The sequence below is a fragment of the Anoplopoma fimbria genome, chromosome 17 (assembly GCF_027596085.1).
Source record: "Anoplopoma fimbria isolate UVic2021 breed Golden Eagle Sablefish chromosome 17, Afim_UVic_2022, whole genome shotgun sequence".
NCBI lineage: Eukaryota > Metazoa > Chordata > Actinopteri > Perciformes > Anoplopomatidae > Anoplopoma > Anoplopoma fimbria.
The window spans coordinates 1,731,522-1,753,819 of NC_072465.1; the positions used below are offsets into that span (position 1 = coordinate 1,731,522).

The 22,298-nt window shown below is 38.0% G+C and overlaps 1 protein-coding gene across 2 annotated transcripts in view; it reads right to left on the minus strand.

The window, feature by feature from the left end:
- camk1b (calcium/calmodulin-dependent protein kinase Ib) overlaps positions 1-20,981 on the minus strand; it is a 32,774-nt gene extending 11,793 nt beyond the window's left edge. Inside the window, exons 1-3 of one of the 2 annotated variants that reach the window (XM_054616289.1) lie at positions 20,914-20,981; positions 14,952-15,065; positions 185-316 (exon numbers count right to left, since the gene is read on the minus strand). In XM_054616289.1, the coding sequence (XP_054472264.1) occupies positions 185-316; positions 14,952-15,037 (218 nt within the window). In that variant the 5' untranslated portion in view covers positions 15,038-15,065; positions 20,914-20,981. Of the gene's footprint in view, positions 1-184; positions 317-14,951; positions 15,066-18,889; positions 18,915-20,913 lie in introns of those variants that run through there. The other variant, XM_054616287.1, reaches the window with a different exon arrangement.
- Positions 20,982-22,298: the final 1,317 nt, after the last annotated feature.

The window sequence follows — 22,298 nt, forward strand, 5'->3', positions numbered from 1 at the left end:
ACAGTAAGTTAAAATGTACCACCTTTGTGGCTCGTATTTCGGATGCATGCTAATGCTCGGCAATAATCGGCAAACATGTAAGGTTTGTGGTACAATACCGATTGGCTTAAAAATACATATATATTTTATATGGCATTGCACATCATGTTTTGTAGATTATTAAAGAAATATAGGGTCAACTTACTTGTGCAAGACGGCTATCTCATTCTCAATGCTGTTTTCCTTGCCTTCTAAAGCCTTTTTGGGGATACACTTGATTGCCACCAATCTCTGGGTCCTCTTCTCCTCAGCCAGGACCACCTCAGAGAAAGCTCCCCTGAAACACAAACACACAGGTCAGTTGGTCAGACATCCGTCCATTCATCTTCGTGTGCAGAGCTCTTCACATGCATCTGTGAGATTGTGGAGAGAAAAAAAGGAAACTCCTGCTTTCATGTTAAATTGGCCAAACTTTCGTGATAACTTGGCTACTTACATCTAAGTGCTTGCAGAAATTCGAGCCTGCTAATGCCAGATTGTGTTTATTTTTAACTTCAGCCTCCCACTGAAGTCTTTGGGTTGCTGCTGAGTCAATTTTTGGAGAAGGGACAACTTAGTGAGATGATTTCGAAGCACCAATATCAAATGCTGAGGTTTATCTTGGTGACAAATTTCTGATATTGGCCCAAAACTGTTTTTAATTTAAATGTTTCACTAATGTGATGCTGATACTGGATAGCCACATTATGATTCTGTGTAACATCCTGTGTGGTAACAGACCTCTTTCTTTCTCTTTCTTTTCACAAACTTCGCTGATGTTTAAGTTAGTAATACAACTGAAAAGGTGTCAGCTTAGTTTTGTGCTGTACATAAATGTATGTATGGATCATACAGTTCATCATAGCTAGGTTCAGATATATAATAACCATGAACATAACAGAGCAGCTAGCTCCATGCATTATTCAATTTAAGTACATTTTAGAACTAGTAGTAACATTATCAATTACTAGGCATTTTAACGTATATTTATTCATCTACTACTGCATGTTGTCATATGTGCACAGATAAAACAGTCTTATGCTAGATTGTGACATTATGAAGTATGCACGGCTTCAAGCCCTGCCACCTTTTACAATAAACATCTACATTTCTTCCTCCTTTTCACTCCATGTGTATCCCTGCCAACTAAAATCAATAATGGAAAACAAGTTAAGCAACAGAACTCAAAGTAGAATTATTTTTTTTTTTAGCATTTTCCCATGACCCATTAAACAGCAGAGGCAGACATTTCTTACAAACTCTTGCGTTTTGGACGAGGTCCAGAGATTTATTGACTCAGATCCAAAGCTGAACAGAAACTACGTGGAAACCCAACCCACAATTTCAGGTTTTGAATGAAATTGTGGGTAACACAACTGCAAAGAAGGAAGTAGGAAATATCATTTATAGGAATACTGAATAAGTCAACTGTGAGCAAAGTGTGAAAGAAATGCTGCTGTTGAAGGTAAAGCAGCTAAAGAAGCTACAGTGTAAGTTTCTTATTGTCTTATGTTTTGTGTTTTGGTGTGACAAACTTATTTCTCCATGCAGTTCTTTAATGGATAATTAAGGTCTACAGTTGGAGTGGTATTTATCAAGTCCCTGTAAGATTAGGCAACATTGTGTCTATGGTATGTTAGTGGAAATAACACTCAATCGCTTTAAATGTTTATGTTGTGATGATTATTCATCCAATCTATGTTGCATTTACAGATTACTAAATAAATACTAAATATCATTCTCTGATGAAGTAAACTGTAGGCTTTACCATAACGCAATATCATTTTGATTTGTATGACCACCATTTGACATTTGGTAATAATTCAAAAGCTACCAAATATAAAGGAAGAGCTTTCACACACTGACGGGAAAGATTGTCATGTTTACGACTTGTAAGCATTCACTTCACCAGACAACTCAAGACTGTTGTTTGCTTGCAGTCAAGGCCAAATCTATTTGAGTTTATTAGTTCAGTTCTACGTTTGTGATATAAATGTGCAGCACAGTACATTTATAGAACTGAGGCAATGCTGTCACAAAATGCACTTAACTGCAGGAAGTTAACACTCTTTGTCTCTATTTAACTGCTCAATAGATGCACATCAGATCTTACTCATATTTCCCCTTATGTTTTCCTACCATGCAGTAATTCACTCTTCATCAGCCAATGGTGAACAAATGTTTGTTTTGGAACGGGCTGTTATCTAATCGATATACTAACAGTGCTGCCAATAAATGCTGGCAGAGTCAACATCTTCAAACACGTCTCTGTCTCCTCGATGTGGTAGGAAGGTTGAAAGAAAGTTAAAGGTCCTGCAGTCTCTTGCGTTATCATTGGGAATCATACAAAGACACAAAGACAAGACAACCTTACACCACTAGCTACTGGTGTACTTTAGCAAACTGCTTAATTTAAAAACATCCTGCAATTACGTCATTAAACTGTATGTGTGTTTGGAGGGGGTGGCTGTGGGGGGGTGGTGGTGGTGGTGGCGGTATCTCCTCAGCCACATATAGCCGTATGTGTGGGCAGAGAGAAACCATAATCATCCAGTCACTAGGTTTGTAGATACTTTATCAGCTAGGCCAACAAGGAAGAACTGCATGGTTCCATGCCACAGTGATCACAAAAGAAACTGGATGACCTATAGAACACAACTCCTCTATAAACACCACCCTCTTCAGTGTGAAGCCACTGCTGTCCAGAAAAATCATGCTTAAAATCTCTTGGGCCAACATTTGTTAGAAACACTAAACTGTACTTTAATGATTTTCTTCTTCCCATGACTCAACTGTACAGGTGTTTCACACAATATGATCAAACCTGAATACTACAACCTGATTGATGTTTTGCTCCTCAGAGTGTTCGACTGCTTCAACGCAACTCATATTTGTTCTACAAACCTGTTTTTCAGCTTTTAACTGGAAATGGTCTTGTTTCCTCAGTCAGACCCTGGAAGTGTGTATTTTCTGAAAGTGCACCAAGCACGCAGCATGCACCTTCTGACTTGTAAATGTTTATCTTGGTGCTGCTATATTTACATTGGCTTCATGACCAAACGACTAAGGTGGATTTGATGATTCCATTTTTAATGTCGTACATCTAGACTTGGAAAGTGGCAGCGAGCATTGCTCTTAATCTAGAACAGTTTAGCGATTGCATGGTCGAGGAAAGGACAAAAGAAATAAAGAGCCTACACTCACAGATAAAGGGTCATCTAGTTTATTGCGGGCAACTAACTAACTCGGTTAAAGCTGAAACAATGGGTCCCAACCCAATATTTGGTATGGCAAAACATACACTAGTTACAAAAGTAGTGAACATTGCAACTAGTATTTAAAAACTACTAATAGTTAACTGCATCTTTCTTACAGTACTCATAAATAGATTTAATCTCTGGATCCTTAACATACTTTATCCAGATTGACCTACATACAACTTCTTGGGTGACATTAACCTAAAAAGCTCAAAGCCAACAGAACACTGAACCCCTTTGCTGATCAAAGTAACAATTATCTAGGGAGCGAGGAGTTGTATTCACATCTCAACAAGAATGTAAAACTGTCACAGAAAGGCCATTAGCTTTGGCAGAAATCCAGATGTGTGGAGGAGCTTGTCAGTGCTGCAAATTCCTCTGTATCATCTGGAGGATTTAGTTGACATTCTCCATGCTCCAAACCGGCTCTGGGGATGTGTCAAACAGTGGTTCACACAAACATTGGGAAAATCTGAGAACACTAATGTGTTTTTTGACTATGAATCGTCCCACTGTCCAGTTCTTTCCAGCTGCACATAGTTATCTTGTGAAGTATGGACACACTGACATTTTTAATTATTCCCCTAATTACAGTCAGTGAAACAATGACCCTTGTTCAGCTTGACTTCAGACAATCTCTGTTAGTCAAAAACAAAAGTATTTTTACACCCGACTTCCTGTCATCAAATGGCACTGCAAAATACTTCCTTCTTTCTGAATGTCAGTGACCTGCAGGGTAGCATTTTCATTGTGTTGAGCAACAATTTCAAACACAACACCATTTAAAACAAGTGAATTCTGTACATTGTGGACTATGCGGTACACTCCATAAAACAAGGCCCTTTCGCCCATGATGATGTTTATTCTGTGCGTGATAGCAATAATTATATTAAGCTTTTGGCTCGCAGTGGTCTGCTTAGTTCTACTGCCAATGCCCCTGGCTTACAACAACAGCTCATGCCGAGATGAGAAAGATTTTCATTGGCACAATGAAAAGGAGCGGGAATATAATCATGCTCAATGTTAGGTTTGATATCAATTTTAGAACAAAGAAACTGATAAACGTTTACGAGGGGAAAAACACTGTTGAAGACAACTCTTCCACGCTTAAGCGCCGTCCCTTCTCTCATCTGCTCACTCATCCAAGTGCCTTTAAACAGTCTATATTGTGGAGAGCCACAACATTACTACAATAAGGATTGAACGGTAGAAGATGCCTGTGTCCAGCTGTGGGATCGAGGTTAGTTGATTATGGCAAAAATTAAACTTCTAGTTGGGAAAAAAACCCAAACAAAAGTCAATTTCAACCCTGGCGCTTACACAGTGCAGGTCCAGAAAATATGAAGGGCATAAATGTGATGAATATTTGATGGATGCTGAGTAGTGAGTTTGCTAAGAGTTTAATCCTTGCGAAGGTTTCAACTGGATTATGAGGTAAACAACTCTGTTTGCCGAGCTGTTCCTGTTCCTAGCAGGACATTCTTATCTTCACCATGGGATATGTCCAGGAAGAGGATACACACACACGCACACACGCACACACGCACGCGCACACACATACAGTACCACTTGCCAGCTATTAGCCACTAAACCCTCAATAAAGACATGCTTACTGACACTATCTAAACAGTAGGGCGTGTTCTCACAAATTCACTGTGCAAATACGTTACACAAATGTTTAAATATAGAGAGGCAGCAACAAAATGTAAATGTCCCGAGCCTCAAACAGAGTATAATATTAGCATAGTTAATTCACTCCCTCCCTATTACATCCCTCATTTCTGTCTCTGAGTGAGCTGCTTGCTTAAAATACAGACTTTGCGTTGCTTAGTTTCTGTCACTGCAAGGAACTCTTTCATGTGTGTATCCCACGATGCCTCACTCAGTGCATCAAAGGAATTCATAAACAAGGAAGTAGAATCTCACATGATATCAGGCACGCATTTGTGCTCACAAACACACAGGCACAAAACATAAATACAAATATGTACTAGCGACCATTATAAGATGCCGTAGTTACAACCACACAAATAAAAACCAGCAGAGCTCTGATTATTTCCAAGACCGTAAACATATTACTGACACACTTTTACTTACTGCAATTATCACAAGACAAGATCAACCTACTTTGTCTTTTTACAGGACCCACTCTCTTTATGCTGTAACAGTCTCTTCTCTTTTTATAAAACATTTTTATCCTTTGTTACCATCTACTGGGTTACATAGGTGTCTGTGCCAATGCAAACATGCACAGTACACATGCCGTGTTAAAGTAAACTCAAATAATATCATTGCTGATTTAATTATAAAACAAACAATGAGGCATTCCTCTTATGCTCTGGTGTTTTGAGACTACAGACCTTCCTGCCATGTTCTTTTTTTCCTATAAATCCCGAATTTCTCAAACTCCAACAAATGGAGTCCTGCTTGGTCAAGAAAGTATGTAAGCAGATGACAAAATGGTAACTGTGGAAAGGTCAGAGAGACATAGGGGAGGACCATCTGGTCCAATCAGAGCTGAGAGATACCCAACTGTGATTCTGGCCCTGACACATAAAAGACCATCTTTGCTCTGTGGGCCCTCCAAATATCTACAAAACCAAACCACAATCGCTCTCCTGATCGGAAAATCAACACAATGCATAACAACTTAGTGTAAGCAAGCACTAGAAGCTAGATTAATATACTGTATATATTATTCTAAGAACATGATAATTCTGTTTGGATCCCTTAGTGAAAAGGTGAGATCTTAAAGCTGCTATGATACATATTGTTGTATCAACAATGGATTAAATGATTTATATAAACCCACAGAGAATAATCACCCATCCATCCATTTCCAGTTTAAGTGTGGAGTTTGGCAATGGCGACAGTGACACTGGACTTCCAATATTCCTCCAACTCTTCCTCCCCAACCTACGTCACAAACATTTCTATCCATTTGTAAATCAAAAGCTGGGAATGACTTACAATTTTTCTAGTGCTTAACTATTTGATTTGTAAGTACGTAAAGCTTGGTTGTGTTACGCAATTTTATACATTGTAAAAACACGTTTGAAGTATCCTGACCACTCAGGATAGGTCACATAACTTGTAGTAAACAGGTTAAGTTTGTTTGGTGGGAACAATTTTTTAAGTAGAAAGAGGCTCTAGTACAAACCCTGTTTCTCTACACAAATTCTCAGTCATGTTTAGCTCATTGTTATTGGTGTAATGGCCATTCCGTCTTAACGCTCTCTACAATACAGCTTCTAGTAGCAGAATAGGCCAGTCTTTTCAGCATAATAGCCCAGAAAAACTAATTGTAAACTATCTGCCTAACACCAAAGACAGACCAACTTAGCAAGTAGCTGCTGAAGCATGCTGGACATCTAGTGAGCTAAACACAAATATTGTGAGAAAATGGAGCTAAAAGCAGAGCAAATGACTGACTGAAAATATGTCAGGCCGGAAAACATGCTTCCAATGGGGGGAGGATGTTGTTCTGCGGTAGATACAGGTAATTATGCTGTTTAGTGGCTCAATTAATGCAACTTAACTCCACTTACTGAGGGGAACTGCTTTGAAACACAAACATGTAAAAACAACGTCACTATCCAAATCGTAAAGTAGATTGTATTTTAGCTCCAAAGCAAAGAGCTTGCCTCCGTAAGGATTTCTAGGACCAGTGATTAAAAAAAAAAAAGGGTCTTCCTTAGCCAGTTTTCTGATATGTGGACAGCTTGTAATGAGGAGAGTATGGGCAATAGGGGATTATGAGAATTGCGAAAGACTGTGGGAAGATGTACATGACAAGCCTGCAAGTGTACTTAAAATTGTTAGAGGGGATATATTGCTGTGAACAGATGGAGATGTATAAGTGGGCCAGACAGTGGGACTGGGCATATGTGTGTGTGTGTGTGTGTGTGTGTGTGTGTGTGTGTGTGTGTGTGTGTGTGTGTGTGTGTGTGTGTGTGTGTGTGTGTGTGTGTGTGTGTGCGTGTGTGTGTGTATGTATGTATTCCAGAAACTGCAGGCTATGCCATGCTGAGCTGTGCCGTGCTGAGACGCAGGCTTCTGTTTGAATTAGGTCAGGGCAGGGCTGAAGGGCTGAGGGTGCCATAAGCAGGGAAGGATTTCAGGATTGGGTTGTTTCAAGTTGTCATTTCTCAAAATAAAGGTTAAACTGTAATTGCTAAGAATGGTGAAGTGTCGGAATAAATGTGATTTAGTCTCAGAATGAATCAGTAGCTGACTTGATTTTATATTCTTGTAACGTAGCCTTGGCTGAAAATGTACCTTAAAAGGTTCATGGTTTCTGCACACCTTTGGAGCACAAATAATGTCTGAGCACTGAATCAAAAGTATGTATAGCGGAGACAGAATTATAAGGGCAGACATGGTAAAATGTTATCCTGCATGTGCTTTGAGGTGCAGGGCACTTTGTATACCTCCTTCCCTTTGATGAAGGAAGTTCTTAGCTCTATTATCATCCTACAGCTTGGACACAATCACACCTTATACCAATTGAGAAGCTAAGCAAGGAAAGGAGAAATTATTCACTCATTTCTAGAGAGGCCAGTAGTGTGCATGTGGGACACACTTATAGAGAAACAGAGACATGATTAAAGGAAGATAAAGATGAGCGAAATTGCAATAAGAGATATCCCAGGAATACTATTAATATGACATATATATTTGATATAAATATAATTTAAATCATGGGGAGAGAGGAAGAGTTAGAAAACAGACAGCAAAAGAGAAGCAGAGAGAGAGAGACAGAGATGAAAAATAGATGAAGTGGGACAGCTCTCATGCTGGGAGACTCATCTGCTCTATAAAGGTGGCTGTTTCCTTTTGTCGGGACCACTTTGTTAATCATCATTTTAAATTAATTTGATTCTGACTCAGCACACAATCACTGAATAATGAAGATAAAAGTTGATAAAATTAAGTCGGTCAGGACTAAAATTACCTCAAACCCCTTCTCTGGACTCTCCAGACTCTAAATTATAGAATTGCATGCTGATATTAAAGTGTGGTTACAGATTGATCGGTGGTCACAGGCTGTGTGCCTATTCACCATCTGGAAGTCAGGAAGATAGACATCACAGCAATGAAGCAAATTAAATTTACCAATAGGGATTCAGAGTAAGAATACGTTTGGTGCATCTTATTGGTATTAGGTAATAGTTGCATTACAATTCTCCACTAAATATATAAGTAACATTAGGACTCACTGCATGCTATTGTGTCTTGCACCTCAGTTTATTAATGGGAAACATCAATCATCTGACTGTTTGTACAGTGTGTCATAAAACTCTTGGCATAAGCTTTATTGACAAAAAACAAATTTCGCTGTATTAAGTATCCAATATGTTTGTTGCATTGTTCCAATTTAAAGAGAGCTCTGAGAGAAGAATAAACCTTAGGCAAATTATACATACAGTATCTGCAATATTTTTTCATGTCATATTTTAATCCAAGTGCATTTGACATTAAGGCAGAGTCAAAGCCTCACCTCTTGTCACACAATTTGTAGACTTTCACTAATGCCCCTGCAAGCAAAAGTGCACACACAAACACATACACCCCGATGAGTGTTGCGTTATTGAACCTTTCCACTCAGAAGCAAAGAGCCCTTAAGCTTGAGTGGTAAATTAGCATTAAAACCCATGTAATGTAGCCGAGAGGCACAAGTGTGCGGGCCACAAGTGGAGCAAAAGGTTCCTCTTTGGCTACAAGGTTGTGTCCCAGCCCAGACTATAAATTGTGAATCACAAAACAAGAATAATCTGTGTGGATCCTAGATACAAGATTTTAAACATCAGCATTTGTGTGTAATGAAACTACAACCTAATAAAACCATGGGTATTTCATCTTTGTGGTCTACTTTCAACTGAAAATGGATAAAAAAAAAGCTCACTCTGAAGTCGTGACGCACAAAAAATGCCTGAATAAGGTTTTAATGTGAGGTCTTCAGTCTGTCTAATCAAAAATAACTTGCTTTGTAAAAAGAGAAGATGTGTGATGAATGGGTGCTATGCGTTCATTCAGAGAGGTGGAGAGAGAGAGATGGGAACACTGAAGGCAAAGGTCATATAGAAGAAGAGAACACAAAGAGGAGAGATATACAGAACAACTCTGAACCATCAGTGCCGGAAAAACAGACGGACAACATAACCAAAACAAATGTTGTCTCACCCTCACCCACACGTTAACACGGACACAACTCTTTCCAAATCAATTGTAGCCAATAAGCAGATCATACGGCCAGCGAGCGCAGGGGCTGCTGGGTCACCGTTCGACACGAGTGACAGAAACAGGCGGGGGCCGATCCATCAGCCCTAATGATTTTAGATGATTACACCACGCTCCCCTACGCTTCACTTCCTCCCTCTATACCCTCTTAGTTAAGCAATGTATTCTGGGCTCAAAATGCAGAGAATTTCCCCTTGCTGCTCTTGGCATTCATTCAAATGTCAGAAAAGGCAACATGGCCCCATTTGTGCAATTTGTCAACAGTAGAGAGAAACCTCGAAGCTGCCAGCCGAGTGTGGGAAAGTTGAACTAAAAATGAACAACAACAAAACAAAGAACTTCTGTTTGTTTTATTGGATTTAAGAATATTTCTAATAACTTATTCGCCGGTATGTTAAATCAATACTACAGGACTTACAGATTCAGAGCATATTAATTCCTAATGACTATCTGGCATAGAACTGTGAGCTGGTAGAGTTGTTTGAGATGGACATGAAAGAATTGGTGCATTTCTAAAAATAGTTTGTGCTGTCATGTAGTAGAGTTACAGCAAAATACTGAAAATATCAATATCACTTTTGCAAATAAGTGACCGGTGAATCTATAAGCATGCGTATGCTGGAGAGTGCAGGGTAAATTAATATTTGAAATAAAGCCAAGAGAAGCCAAACTTTCTAAACAAGAAGGTCTGGATGGGTTGGTATGTTTGTGTATGTGCGACATAGTCTAAAAAGGTGTTTTACAATTATATGTCAAAATCTGACATATAACTGTGACATAGAGGTTTTTAAAGTTACCCACAATTTAACTGTAACAGTATATAAATTATACTATTTTTCATGGAAAATAAGTCAGACAGGGGATTAATGGTCTGGCCCTATGCTTAGTTGCATCCTGATCCCTGTTAAGTGAGTGCTTACATTCAGCTAAAAATAAGAACAGGGAGGCAAGACACACTGGGATCCCTGTTCCACACAAACACAGTGTGAAACCAGGGAACAGCTAGAGAGCAGGTGAGAGGGATGGGGAGCTGGATTTGTGACAACAGAGTTTTTGCCTGGGATGGACAGAGAAAGACACACACACACACACACACAGACAGAAAGTGTCTCTGCTATTTTACTGATTTTATGAAAATACCTTTTCCTTTTTAATCTCATTATTACTGGCAATATGGTCTTTGTTACATTCATGTGAATAAAGCAAGAATAAAAATAACTGAGAGTGAGAGAGAGAGAGAGAAAGAGAGAAAGAGAGAAAGAGAGAGAGAGAGAGAGAGAGGGGATAGCTTAACATAAGTAGAAATGAGAAAAGAAGGAAGGCAAAAGAGGATTTGAGTTGATTGCAGTGGCAGTGCCGTTGTCTGTGTGTGCATTATTAATTCCCATCTGTTTTAATTACAAAAACATGTGACAGCAGCTGGGGATTCAGTACCACTAGTATCTGGTTTAAAGTCCCTGTATAACTACTATTTGTGTCACTAAACTCAGACATTGGAAAGGAATAATCAAATGCAAGAACTATTTGTTGTGTTGTAATAGTGTACATAGTCATATGATTACATGATCTGAAAATCTATCTATTACATCAGTGGTGGAAATTAAACTTATTGCCATCACAATATCTAAACACAAAACACAATAATCAATTTGATACTTTGTTTGCAGAGGCACAGAAAGATTTGAATTCGCTCATGTTTTTATTCAGTGATGGGGATATTTGTAGCACCTACAGTACATCTCCTTCATGGTTGAAATATCAGTGAAGGAGGCTCTATAAATATAAGCACATTTATAGAGAAATATCTGCATGTGTGTCATATTTTCTGTATTTTCCTGTAAAAGAGAGAGTGAGTTCATCTCTTGCACAACGCACACATATGCAGCCGTTGGAGGATTATTAATAGCAAATCAAAAACTTTGTTTCCATAGTGACTGTTTGAGTCCATTATGGAAAGTGTCTCCTGTTGTTACCAAGACAACAATCCAGCAATTGCGAATTAATGTGGCGCACAGCTGAGTGATGCGGTGAGCTGGTGATCTCTCCATAAACAAGCTCAGCACCAAACTCGGGGGCAGGTGGAGGACTGAAGGGATGACAAAGAGAGGGTTGAAAGGAAGGGCAAACATTTTCATGTATGCACCCATTAGTTGTACTTATACACTAATACAACTTCACTGAGGCTTGATACTGCTATACAGTATTTACCTGTATATAATATCCTACTTGTGTTTTTATATACAGGGTGCTAGCAAAATGATCTAAACATTTCATGAGTCAGACTTTAAGTTAGAACTAACTAACATAATTACAGAAGCTAGCCGCATTATATCAGCATTGTCATTTCAGTCATCCTTATTAAGTTCTTTAAACTGATTACCACTTGCTCTTTCCAATGCAGTTTATTTCTGTTGAGGCATATGTTTTTAAGAAATGAGTCCCATAAATCTGAAATAATTATGCATTTTTTGGTCAACGCACCTGCAAATTTAGCCTTTGCAGCTTTTCCTTTGAGTGGGATTTGTCCTTTATTAAAGTGTTTACAGAAGAGATACCGACAAGAGAGACTGTAAGTTTCCATCAAGACTTTTGTTGCTATAACTGTAACTGTGAAAGTCACTTGAGTCATTTTCATTCGGTGCTTGCAATGTATTTTCTACTCTCTGTGGATCAGTGACTAAAGAGGCTAAGGATGACTTCCTAAACTCACAATACACGCTTAGGTTTAATCCTGGATTTGGTTTGTGTTCACACATCTTAATCCTGGGCTAACAAGGATGCGGGTGTTTGTAAAAGGTGCATCAAGTGAGACACCTTGAATAAACATCCTGCCTCATGACACTCAGCACCCATGATTAAGGATCATAAAACAGAGAAGGAGGATTAAAAGTTACACTTAACTGCAGTGCACTCTCAGAGTAATTTGTTCTTGGAGAGCAAACTGGAGTCCAAATTGCTTCTGCCAAGGGACTGAATGTATGTAATATTAATGCATATGTTTAAGACACAACTAGATTAGGATTGTCACAGCAAAAAGTCTTGTCCTTAAAATAGAAATAAAACTCATGCATCACAGTACAAAAACAGCCCTTCCCCCACCCAAATGTCAGCTATGCAGACATAAACATTTGACGAAAGAATGAGAAGCTAGAGTCCAAGGTTGGAACTGATGTCATGTAAAACTCATTCTTACGTTGAGCTGCTCTGTGTTGAGCCATTTTTTGTAAATTGTTGTTTAATAGTTGGATCTAGCTGTATTTTGTCTTTGTAATGTCCATTGAAAAGATATTTTAGAATTACGACTTTATTACACAAGTAAACATGTACATCAAGTTTATCAAGTCAGTTTTTGTTAGTCCTGTTTCAGTGGTGGCAATTTATGAGGCTTAATATTAGTGGAGCTGTTTCAATGTGAACTGCATTTCCTTAAGAGGTGTCTCTGATGTTCTGTCTACAATCATTTACTTTCAGGGAGCAGAACATCAGCCTGTCAATATCACGCTTTGTGGATGGTTTGTTGACACTGTGTCGGAGAGATAAATCAAGAGGTTTCTGATTACACAGTGTCAACAAAAGTGAGCATTAGAAGCTTCACATAGATTATATTGCGGTGCTATTCTATTACTGAAGATCTACTGCAGGGTTATTGTATTAATTCGCATTAGACTGCATACACTGACCACACCCAAATAAGCCTGTTTATTTTATGGAAAATTTCCTTCTGATTACCAACAAAATGGTGTTTGGAGTTTTGCCCGTATAAAAATGTCACAAGAATTTGTAATGGTGCTTGGGACTCCTCCTGTACTCAGCATAATTGTACTGGATAAATGAGGAATCTGAAGGAAATAGATAACCAGCATGGAGAGATTGTATTGATTGCTTTAAAGGGATATTGTGGAAGTCTTAATGTGTTTTAGTTAAAACAAAAAAATAGCTGTTGCGCTAATTGTGTAATAAGTGGTGATATGAAAATGCAGGTGCAATTTAATGCCAAAACAAACACAGCACCAAATTGCACTGTGCCACCTGATAATCTTTAAAACAAACTCATCAGCCACTCCACCTACATTGGCAAAAGCAAATCCATTAGGAACCATGAAATTACCAAACTGGGAAAAGCTGCAAAAAATGGCCTGAGAAAAACAGCATTGTTGCTACTTCATAGGATGGTGCCGGCGGAACCGCCTCCAGATCAACTCTGGTAAAACCAAAGAGCTGGTGGTGGACTTCTGCCGGGGTAAACACTGTCCTCCGGAACCAGTGAACATCCAGGGACAGGACATTGAGATTGTGCAATCTTATAAGTACCTGGGTGTTCACTTGAACAATAAACTGGACTGGACTAATCATACAAATGCACTTTACAAAAAGGGTCAGAGCAGACTCTATCTGCTGAGGAGACTGAGGTCCTTTGGAGTGCAGGGAGCACTCCTGAGGACTTTTTTGACTCTGTGATGGCATCAGCCATTTTTTATGCAGTGGTCTGCTGGAGCAGCAGCATCTCAGCGGCTGACAGGAAGAGACTCAATAAACTTGTCAGGAAGGCCAGCAGTGTGCTGGGGTGTCCACTGGATACGGTGGAGGTGGTGGGAGACAGGGCCCCAACAGACCACATGACACATGACACGTGCAATACAATACACTGTGCAATTATAGCCATAATAGTTTTTTTCTGTCTGTAAATATAATATTTCAGTTATTGTTGATTTTCTACTGTTTTTTATTGCTTATTTATAATACTTGTTTTTTATTTCATCTTTATTTTTATCTTGTCTTTCTTCTACTATGTCTCTTGTGTGCACTTTACCCTATGCTGCTGTAAGCCTGCAAATTTCCCCGCTGCGGGACTAATAAAGGATTATCTTATCTTATCTTATCTTATCTTATCTTATCTTATCTTATCTTATCTTATCTTATCTTATCTTATCTTATCTTATCTGTTGGCTTTGCACTGACACAATTACCAAATATGTGCTGCTTGCACCACATCAGGTTCCCATTAGAGCCTGTTATGTCCGATTAAGCATCAAGCTGTTTATCTAGAGAAACTATCAGGAGCAGATAAGTATAAATATAGTATAGCATTGACAAATTAACAAAATACAGCAAAACCTTGTCAGGACTCTTGTTGCACTGTAAGAAATTCATGGCAAGTCCATCCCTACCATGTGGGGTCTATCTATCAAAGACACAGCAATCTGCCAAAATACTTGCATGATAATTCATACAAAAAAAATAAAGTGTTGGTATCAGAAACAAAACAAATACAAATGTTATGTGCTTTATCCATCTAAGAGAACTGTTAAATGATTTGTGTTAAATGCAAAAACACGCACCCTTTATTCAAAGCATGGGTAGGTTATGTGAGTGTGAAAAAGCCATCATACAAAGCTGAAACACAAGTGGTTTAACAGCTGGCACTGACAAACTTACGTTCCCAGGATCTCTTTGAAGTCATACTGATCCTTCACATCTGTGGTCTTCTTTTTCCAGGAATGGCAATCGTCACCCAGTGGCATCTTCTTGGTGTTACGGTCAGAAACAATGCTAGTGAAGAAAAAGAGGATAAGGAGTAGAAGCTCATTAATACCAACAGTTTAACATCTTCCATCCCCTACCTGCAATACACACAACACTGCACTTATTGTGCTACTCACCTTTCTTATATGGTTGATTGTGTTAAAGTGAATAAACATTTAGATTTTTTTATGACTTGGATTAACAACATTCTTTATGTCCTACAGTGTTTGCCACTTGTGATGACACACTAACAGTATGGAATACATGATGTCATGTCTGGAAATACTGACAGAGGCAATTTAAAATACTCAATATTAACCATGTGTAAAAGGCACAAGTTAGAGTTCAGTCCTATTGTTGTGTGAGCATTATTATGTTGTTCTTTGGGTTGATGGCTGGGGCTTGCATTAGCACTTTGGGTGTGTGTTGTCACATAAGGTAGTGAAGGAACTAATTGTTAAGCACAATCGAATCTCATGAAGCCAAAAGGATATCTTCTCTTTCAGGTTTGGACAACGAACTGTCCTAAATTTATCAGGAAATAAATTTACAAACAGACTGTTACAAAAATGTGGCGGCTTTGTTACATAGACAATAGCATGTGTCTCAGGTGATTTAAGAATGCGGTAAATCCTGCTTCCTCAAAAAAACAGATTGTACAACACGGGTATTGACCACAGGCTTCGGCTGCATTTCATCCATTATACTGAAAAAATTGTCATATGAAAATACAGAGTCATTGTTGTTTATGCACGTTTGGGGTGGTTGCTGCAATGTTGTTACTTTGGATGTTCAACATGGCAGACTGTGCAGAAGATCTGGTATAAATGTATGGGTTTACTTTTTTATATTCTGACATGTTATGAAAAGTTTTGTCATGTTCAAAAATCTTTATGATCAGCAAGTATGGAATTTATGGCCGAGAGGGCTAAAAGTCATGGCCACTATCTACTTGGGTAATAAGTAAACTATAGTTTCACACTAGTATCCCGACTGCTGCTGTGGAAGAATGAGTTCAAATTTACATTTGTTCCCTTTTTATACCACAACCAAGCATTGTAAAAGCTGCATCATACCCTGGTGCTTACTTTGTTGTAACAGTGGTCTTGTTAAACCTACAATGATATGAGTGACAATTAAGATGAGCCTCTGTCTGAGGAGGCACAGATGTTACAAAGAGCCAAAACTCAAATGCTTATCTGTAATGTTAACCGATCATGTGTAATACTCAAGAGGTGATTAAAAGCAGTTTCACAAACTATAAAAAGGTGTAAAGCATAAAAACACCCCTTTCCTTTAAGAGTTAGGAAAAGACAAACACTGGTAATTCTTATTTTGTCTCACTTGCTCGTATGTTATTGCAGAAGAAGCTAACATTCAGATGTTTGTTCACACCACACTCTCCCGAGCGGCAGTGATCAGAGGACCCTGCTTTCACAGCCATCATCATCTAAACCCAGAAAGTGCCTTTAACTCAAGACCTGGAAGACTAAAATAGCCCTGTTCATATCAGCATGCCTCACTCCTCTGTTCCTGCTGCCTGCCTGGCAACTTCACAGTCTGTCTGTGTGAAATGATGCAACGTATTGTTCCGGATTGCACAAGAGCAATGTTGTTAAAGACTTTAGATAATGCTACAATTAATCCTAGTCATATTAGTTCAGAGTCATCTAATTTTAATGCTGAAATATTAGTGAGTGGCATTAAGCAATAGACTAGGGTGGGTTTAACACTTCTGTTACCTCAGAATAAATGTTGTTAGGACAGGGCCTCTTCTAGCTGCATTCACTGATTGCTGCACACACACACACACACACACACACACACACACACACACACACACACACACACACACACACACACACACACACACACACACACACACACACACACACACACACACAACACACACACACACAGAAACGTGGTTGCCTTCTCGCCGCCTTCGCTAATGTCAGAAGTCGGCTTCATACATGTTGCCATGGAAACCCAAAGGAGCTGCTACGGTGTCTGAGAGACAACATTGCTTTAATGTCTAACGGCAGGTGGCACGTAAGGTGGAAATCATTATGGTCATTCCGATGGTCGGCTGCAGAGTGTTATGTTTAGTGAAAAAAAAAACCCACACATAAGCATCCGGTGTGTGTTATTGGATATGGATTAGAAATACATATCAAACACAACAAGCAGTGAAAAACAATACAACCTGACCAGGTATACACTACATACAGCATCTTATATAAACTCACTGAACAAGGACACTAAAAGTACTAGGAACAAATTGTACAGCTGAACATTTAAACTGATATCATTCATTATTTCCTCCACTGCATTTTGCATACCATTTAAAGCAACCAAAGTAAAAGGAAGTATCTCTAAACTTGGCATGATGAAACAGCACACAAAGGCATGTGCTTAGGGGAACCAGTAAGAGGAAGTTCAATCTAAAAGCTGTAAATTGTCCGTAATGGAGCCTCTGTTACTCTAATACCTACTGTAGGGACAAACAAACAATACATACTAGACTGTAACTCTATTCCTCAGCACATCTTCAACTTGACACCGACCTCTTTCTTTGAGAATCGAGGATCCATTACCGAGCATGATTTTTTTATTTTTTTTATGTTTTCATTGAGATAGGTCTGGAGTAGGTCAATGCATACTAATCAATGTCTGATAATTCGAAAGAATACATGAAAGTTTCTGTGCAAAGAATATGGTAGTTGTTGGATGTTCTGTCATGTTGAAATTCTTTCTAATGTCTGGACACGAGATTGAGGACTATGAGATGGTAATGCTTAAACTAACTGTCTAAAAATATGTAGTAATGTATGTATAAATGTAGTAATTGTGCATAATTTATTATTTATTAAGTGCAAGCATCAATCATTTGCTGATTGCAGCTTATTAAATGTGAAGATTTGCTTGCTTTTGTCAGCATTTTTAGCATTTTATAGACAAAATAATGATTTGATTCATTGAAAAGATGCATCAAGAAGGATTAATTAAAATAATTAAAATAATAGCTGCAGCTCTAACCTTAGTATTATATAGACAGGGCATTATGGTACATCTGTTTAGAGAGTAGTAACCTTGAGGCTAAAAATAACTGCAACAGCATAAGACCATATGGAGGAAGCACTGAAACCGGAGAAACAGTGAACACCTTTCACGTACTGCTTGTTTGTAGCATCTCACCTCGCTCATATGGAGATTAATTGAGATTCATGATAATTCATGCACTGAGAATGTGTGATATTGAACATCAAAGTCCTTTTAACATCAAAGTAATTTAAAATCTATGAATTCATCAACCCTTGCTTGTCACTGGTTGTGTTCATTTTAGAAATCGACAGGAAATACCAGCATGCAGCTAAATCTCCTTCAAAAACACTTGGATTTCACATCAATCGCACAAACATCTGGATATGTTTCACATTAGGCAACTTCATATTACATTTCAAATAACTTATTTTAATCAATTGGAGCTTTAAGGATAAAGTTGAGCAAGGGGGTCTGTCAAGAAAATGCTAAAAACAGCAGAACAAGGTTCAAGTTTAAGACAAGTAGGGGCAAATATGGGCAAGTTTCAAAATGCTGGAGAGTAGAGGAGAGAGACACATGCAGGTATTGTATGAGAATGTAGACGGACAAAATCAGCCCCGCCATGTCAACTGATGACATGACTTTTGGCCAAAGGGTGAAGGTAAGCTGCTCAAAATAAAACCCCAAGAAGCAAAAGGATCAAAGAGGTTGGAAATAGGGAGATGCACAATACCAAAACCACATCCTTCACTAATATTTGACATGCAGCATTCATTCTTTACACAAAAGAGAGTCGCTGTACTCACTGGTTTCCCATTCCTGTGATGTGCAGAAGACAGAAGAAACACACAAATGTACACACGACCACAGTTAAACGTGACGAAATGACATGTGGTTACGGTGTTAGAGTGTGAAATTTAATTTGCAATGGTGTCAAAACTTTTTGCAACACTTGCATACACACAAACACACACACACACACACACACACACACACACACAACACACACACACACACACACACACACACACACACACACACACACACACACACACACACACACACACACACACACACACACACATTAAGAACTTGAACAAACTGAGCTCTTGAACACGTCTGGTCAAATCCACTTGTTATCTCTTAACTCGATGGCTCATGTGTCTAAAGTGCAGATAATAAACTAACACTGTTACAAGTTGGCTCCCTTTTTTTATCTTGCATTTACAACTATTATTTTATAGCTCAGCAGACAATCTACGTGGATTTCAAACCTGTGAGAAGATTCTGATGCCAAGTTAAGAGCAGCAACTTATCTCATGTCAACAGACTGCATTCCTGTTACCCTTTTTTGTAATGATTTTAATCTACTTATTTTCAGGGCATTGTTATGATAAGCGCATCGCTGCATATCTGATCTTTTAAAGCTTTCAGAGCTGAAGGAGACCGGATTCTCCTGAATCTGAAATCTGGCCTGAAGACCAAAGCTGAGAATATTTTTCACATCCATCTGCCCAGGTTTGGGATCACATTTCATACAGTATAATACCTTATTGAAGGAGAGTAATCCTTTTACTAACTCCTAACATTTGTTAGCTTAATGGCTTTAATTGTCTCTTACACACAGCTATAAAAAGCTGGAGCCAGCAAAAGAAAAATTCCATTCCCACATTTGGCACAACAACAAAAAATGATTCATTATGTCAAACGGTTGACCCTACGAAGAACCCAGATCTCGGCAAGTGCTCTCTCCTGCGTGCCAAGAGAAACGTGTTGAAAAGCATGAACACAGGGAGCAATTGAGAGGCCCTTTGTGATTTCCTGTTATCGATATCTATTTACGATGTGTAGTAATTGTTAATATTTTAGCACTTTCATCCCAACTGTTTGGCCCACTTATTACTCACATTATTTGGACTTTTTTTAATTTCATGTAGCCAAGAAGGAAGTTTTTTCAAGTGTATGCATGTCTGTGAAGCCTAAGACAAATTTCCATGCAAATTATAATACATCGACCTCATAAACTAACATTGGAATGACTAATCTACACCATTGCTGCCTGGCAGAGGGCTGGCCATAGTACCTATCCAAAACTGCACTGCCCTAGATCCACCAACTCTATGCATCCACCGGCTGCATGGCAAACACAGACAGATTTCTAGCAGCAGTCTAATTGGTCAGCTGGTGTCAATGACGCATAACAAATCTCCTCTTAAAGTGAGCCTATTAGTTGATTGGCTCACTAGATCCCACAGACAGATGAGGTGAGGCGGTATGTGTGGGTGAGAGAGAGAAAGTAGTGAGAAATAAAATAGAGGGAAGAAGAAATAAGGGGTGAAAACTAAAAATGCACTTCATGTCAGACCATACTGTATAAACTTGACTTTATTATTATATTGAGTCAGAGGATGGTTGGAGAAGTCATGCCAGCCATCACTTCAGTGTCTGATCTTCCAAACTGCAGCTTCTGTTACATATCAGTCTGTGAATGACAGCACATCATCATAACCAGACTGGAGCCTCTCCTGTAGTAAGGCTACAGATAGTTTTAAAGTCACCAAACTCACCACACTTGAATTTCCCCCATGGGGATCAATAAAGGAATATAATAATAATATAATAAAAAAAAATCTCCCTCAAAGAACAGTTGTCTCACGTCTCCTTTCCACGGGGTGAGGGTAAAGCTGACGTGAGTGATACATGTTGGTGGAAAATGAGCTGTCAAAAAAAACCCTGGCAGAAAAACACGCTCCAACATAACATCCAGCCTTTGGAGAAACAGTCAGAGTTAAAGTGAGTTTCATGGCAGTGTAGCAGCAGCCGTTCATACCTGGAATGTAACAGTCGGTAAGTGTGTCCAGTGTCCAGTGTCCGTCTGTCCGTCTGTCCGTCTCTACACCTCGGAGCGCTCTCAGACGGGATCTGAACTTGGCAACCTTCACCAGCAGCGCTAGTCCTGACGTCACCGCCAGTGGACCAATCACCGCCCGAGCTGAGGCGCAGGTAGACAGTCCTGCGACGCTATTGGTCACATTACATTACAGTATATTATATTATATTATATTATATTATATTATATTATATTATATTACATTACATTACATTACATTACATTACATTATATTATATTATATTACATTACATTACATTACATTACATTATTATTATATTATATTACATTACATTACATTACATTACATTATATTATATTATATTATTATATTATATTATATTACATTTACATTACATTACATTACATTACATTACATTACATTATATTATATTACATTACATTACATTACATTATATTATATTATATTATATTATATTACATTACATTACATTACATTATATTACATTATATTACATTATATTATATTATATTACATTACATTACAGTACATTATATTATATTATATTATATTATATTACATTACATTACATTACATTATATTATATTATTACATTACATTACATTACATTACATTATATTATATTATATTATATTATATTATATTATATTACATTACATTATATTATATTATATTATATTACATTACATTACATTACATTACATTATATTATATTACATTACATTACATTACATTATATTACATTACATTACATTACATTACATTACATTACATTATATTTATATTACATTACATTACATTACATTATATTATATTACATTACATTACATTACATTACATTATATTACATTACATTACATTACATTACATTACATTACATTATTACATTATATTATATTAGCAGACGCTTTTATCCAAAGAGACTTACAGGAAGTGTATTCAACATAGGTATTCAAGAGAACTACTAGTCACCAGAAGTCATAAGTGCATCTCCTTTCTTAAACAAGCATCTTAAAGCATAAACCAGAGCAAAAGTATAGTGCAGAGGCAAATTACTACGAAAACAATAATTGCAACAGACTAATACGAATATAATAAGTGCTACAAACTACTACGAATAGGATAAGTGCAGTAAACAAATACAAATTCAATAAGTGCAACAAACTAATACGAATACAGTAAGTGCTACGAGGGTATAAATAATGACATTGTTGCCACAATCAAATACGGTAGTGATGAAACGCATTGTCAGTGATTGTAGTGTAATCTATTTTGTTGAGTTAAGGGTGAAGTCTCTGAGTTACCTTAAGATGTCTCTGTGTCTGGGGCTTTTATTGTGAAG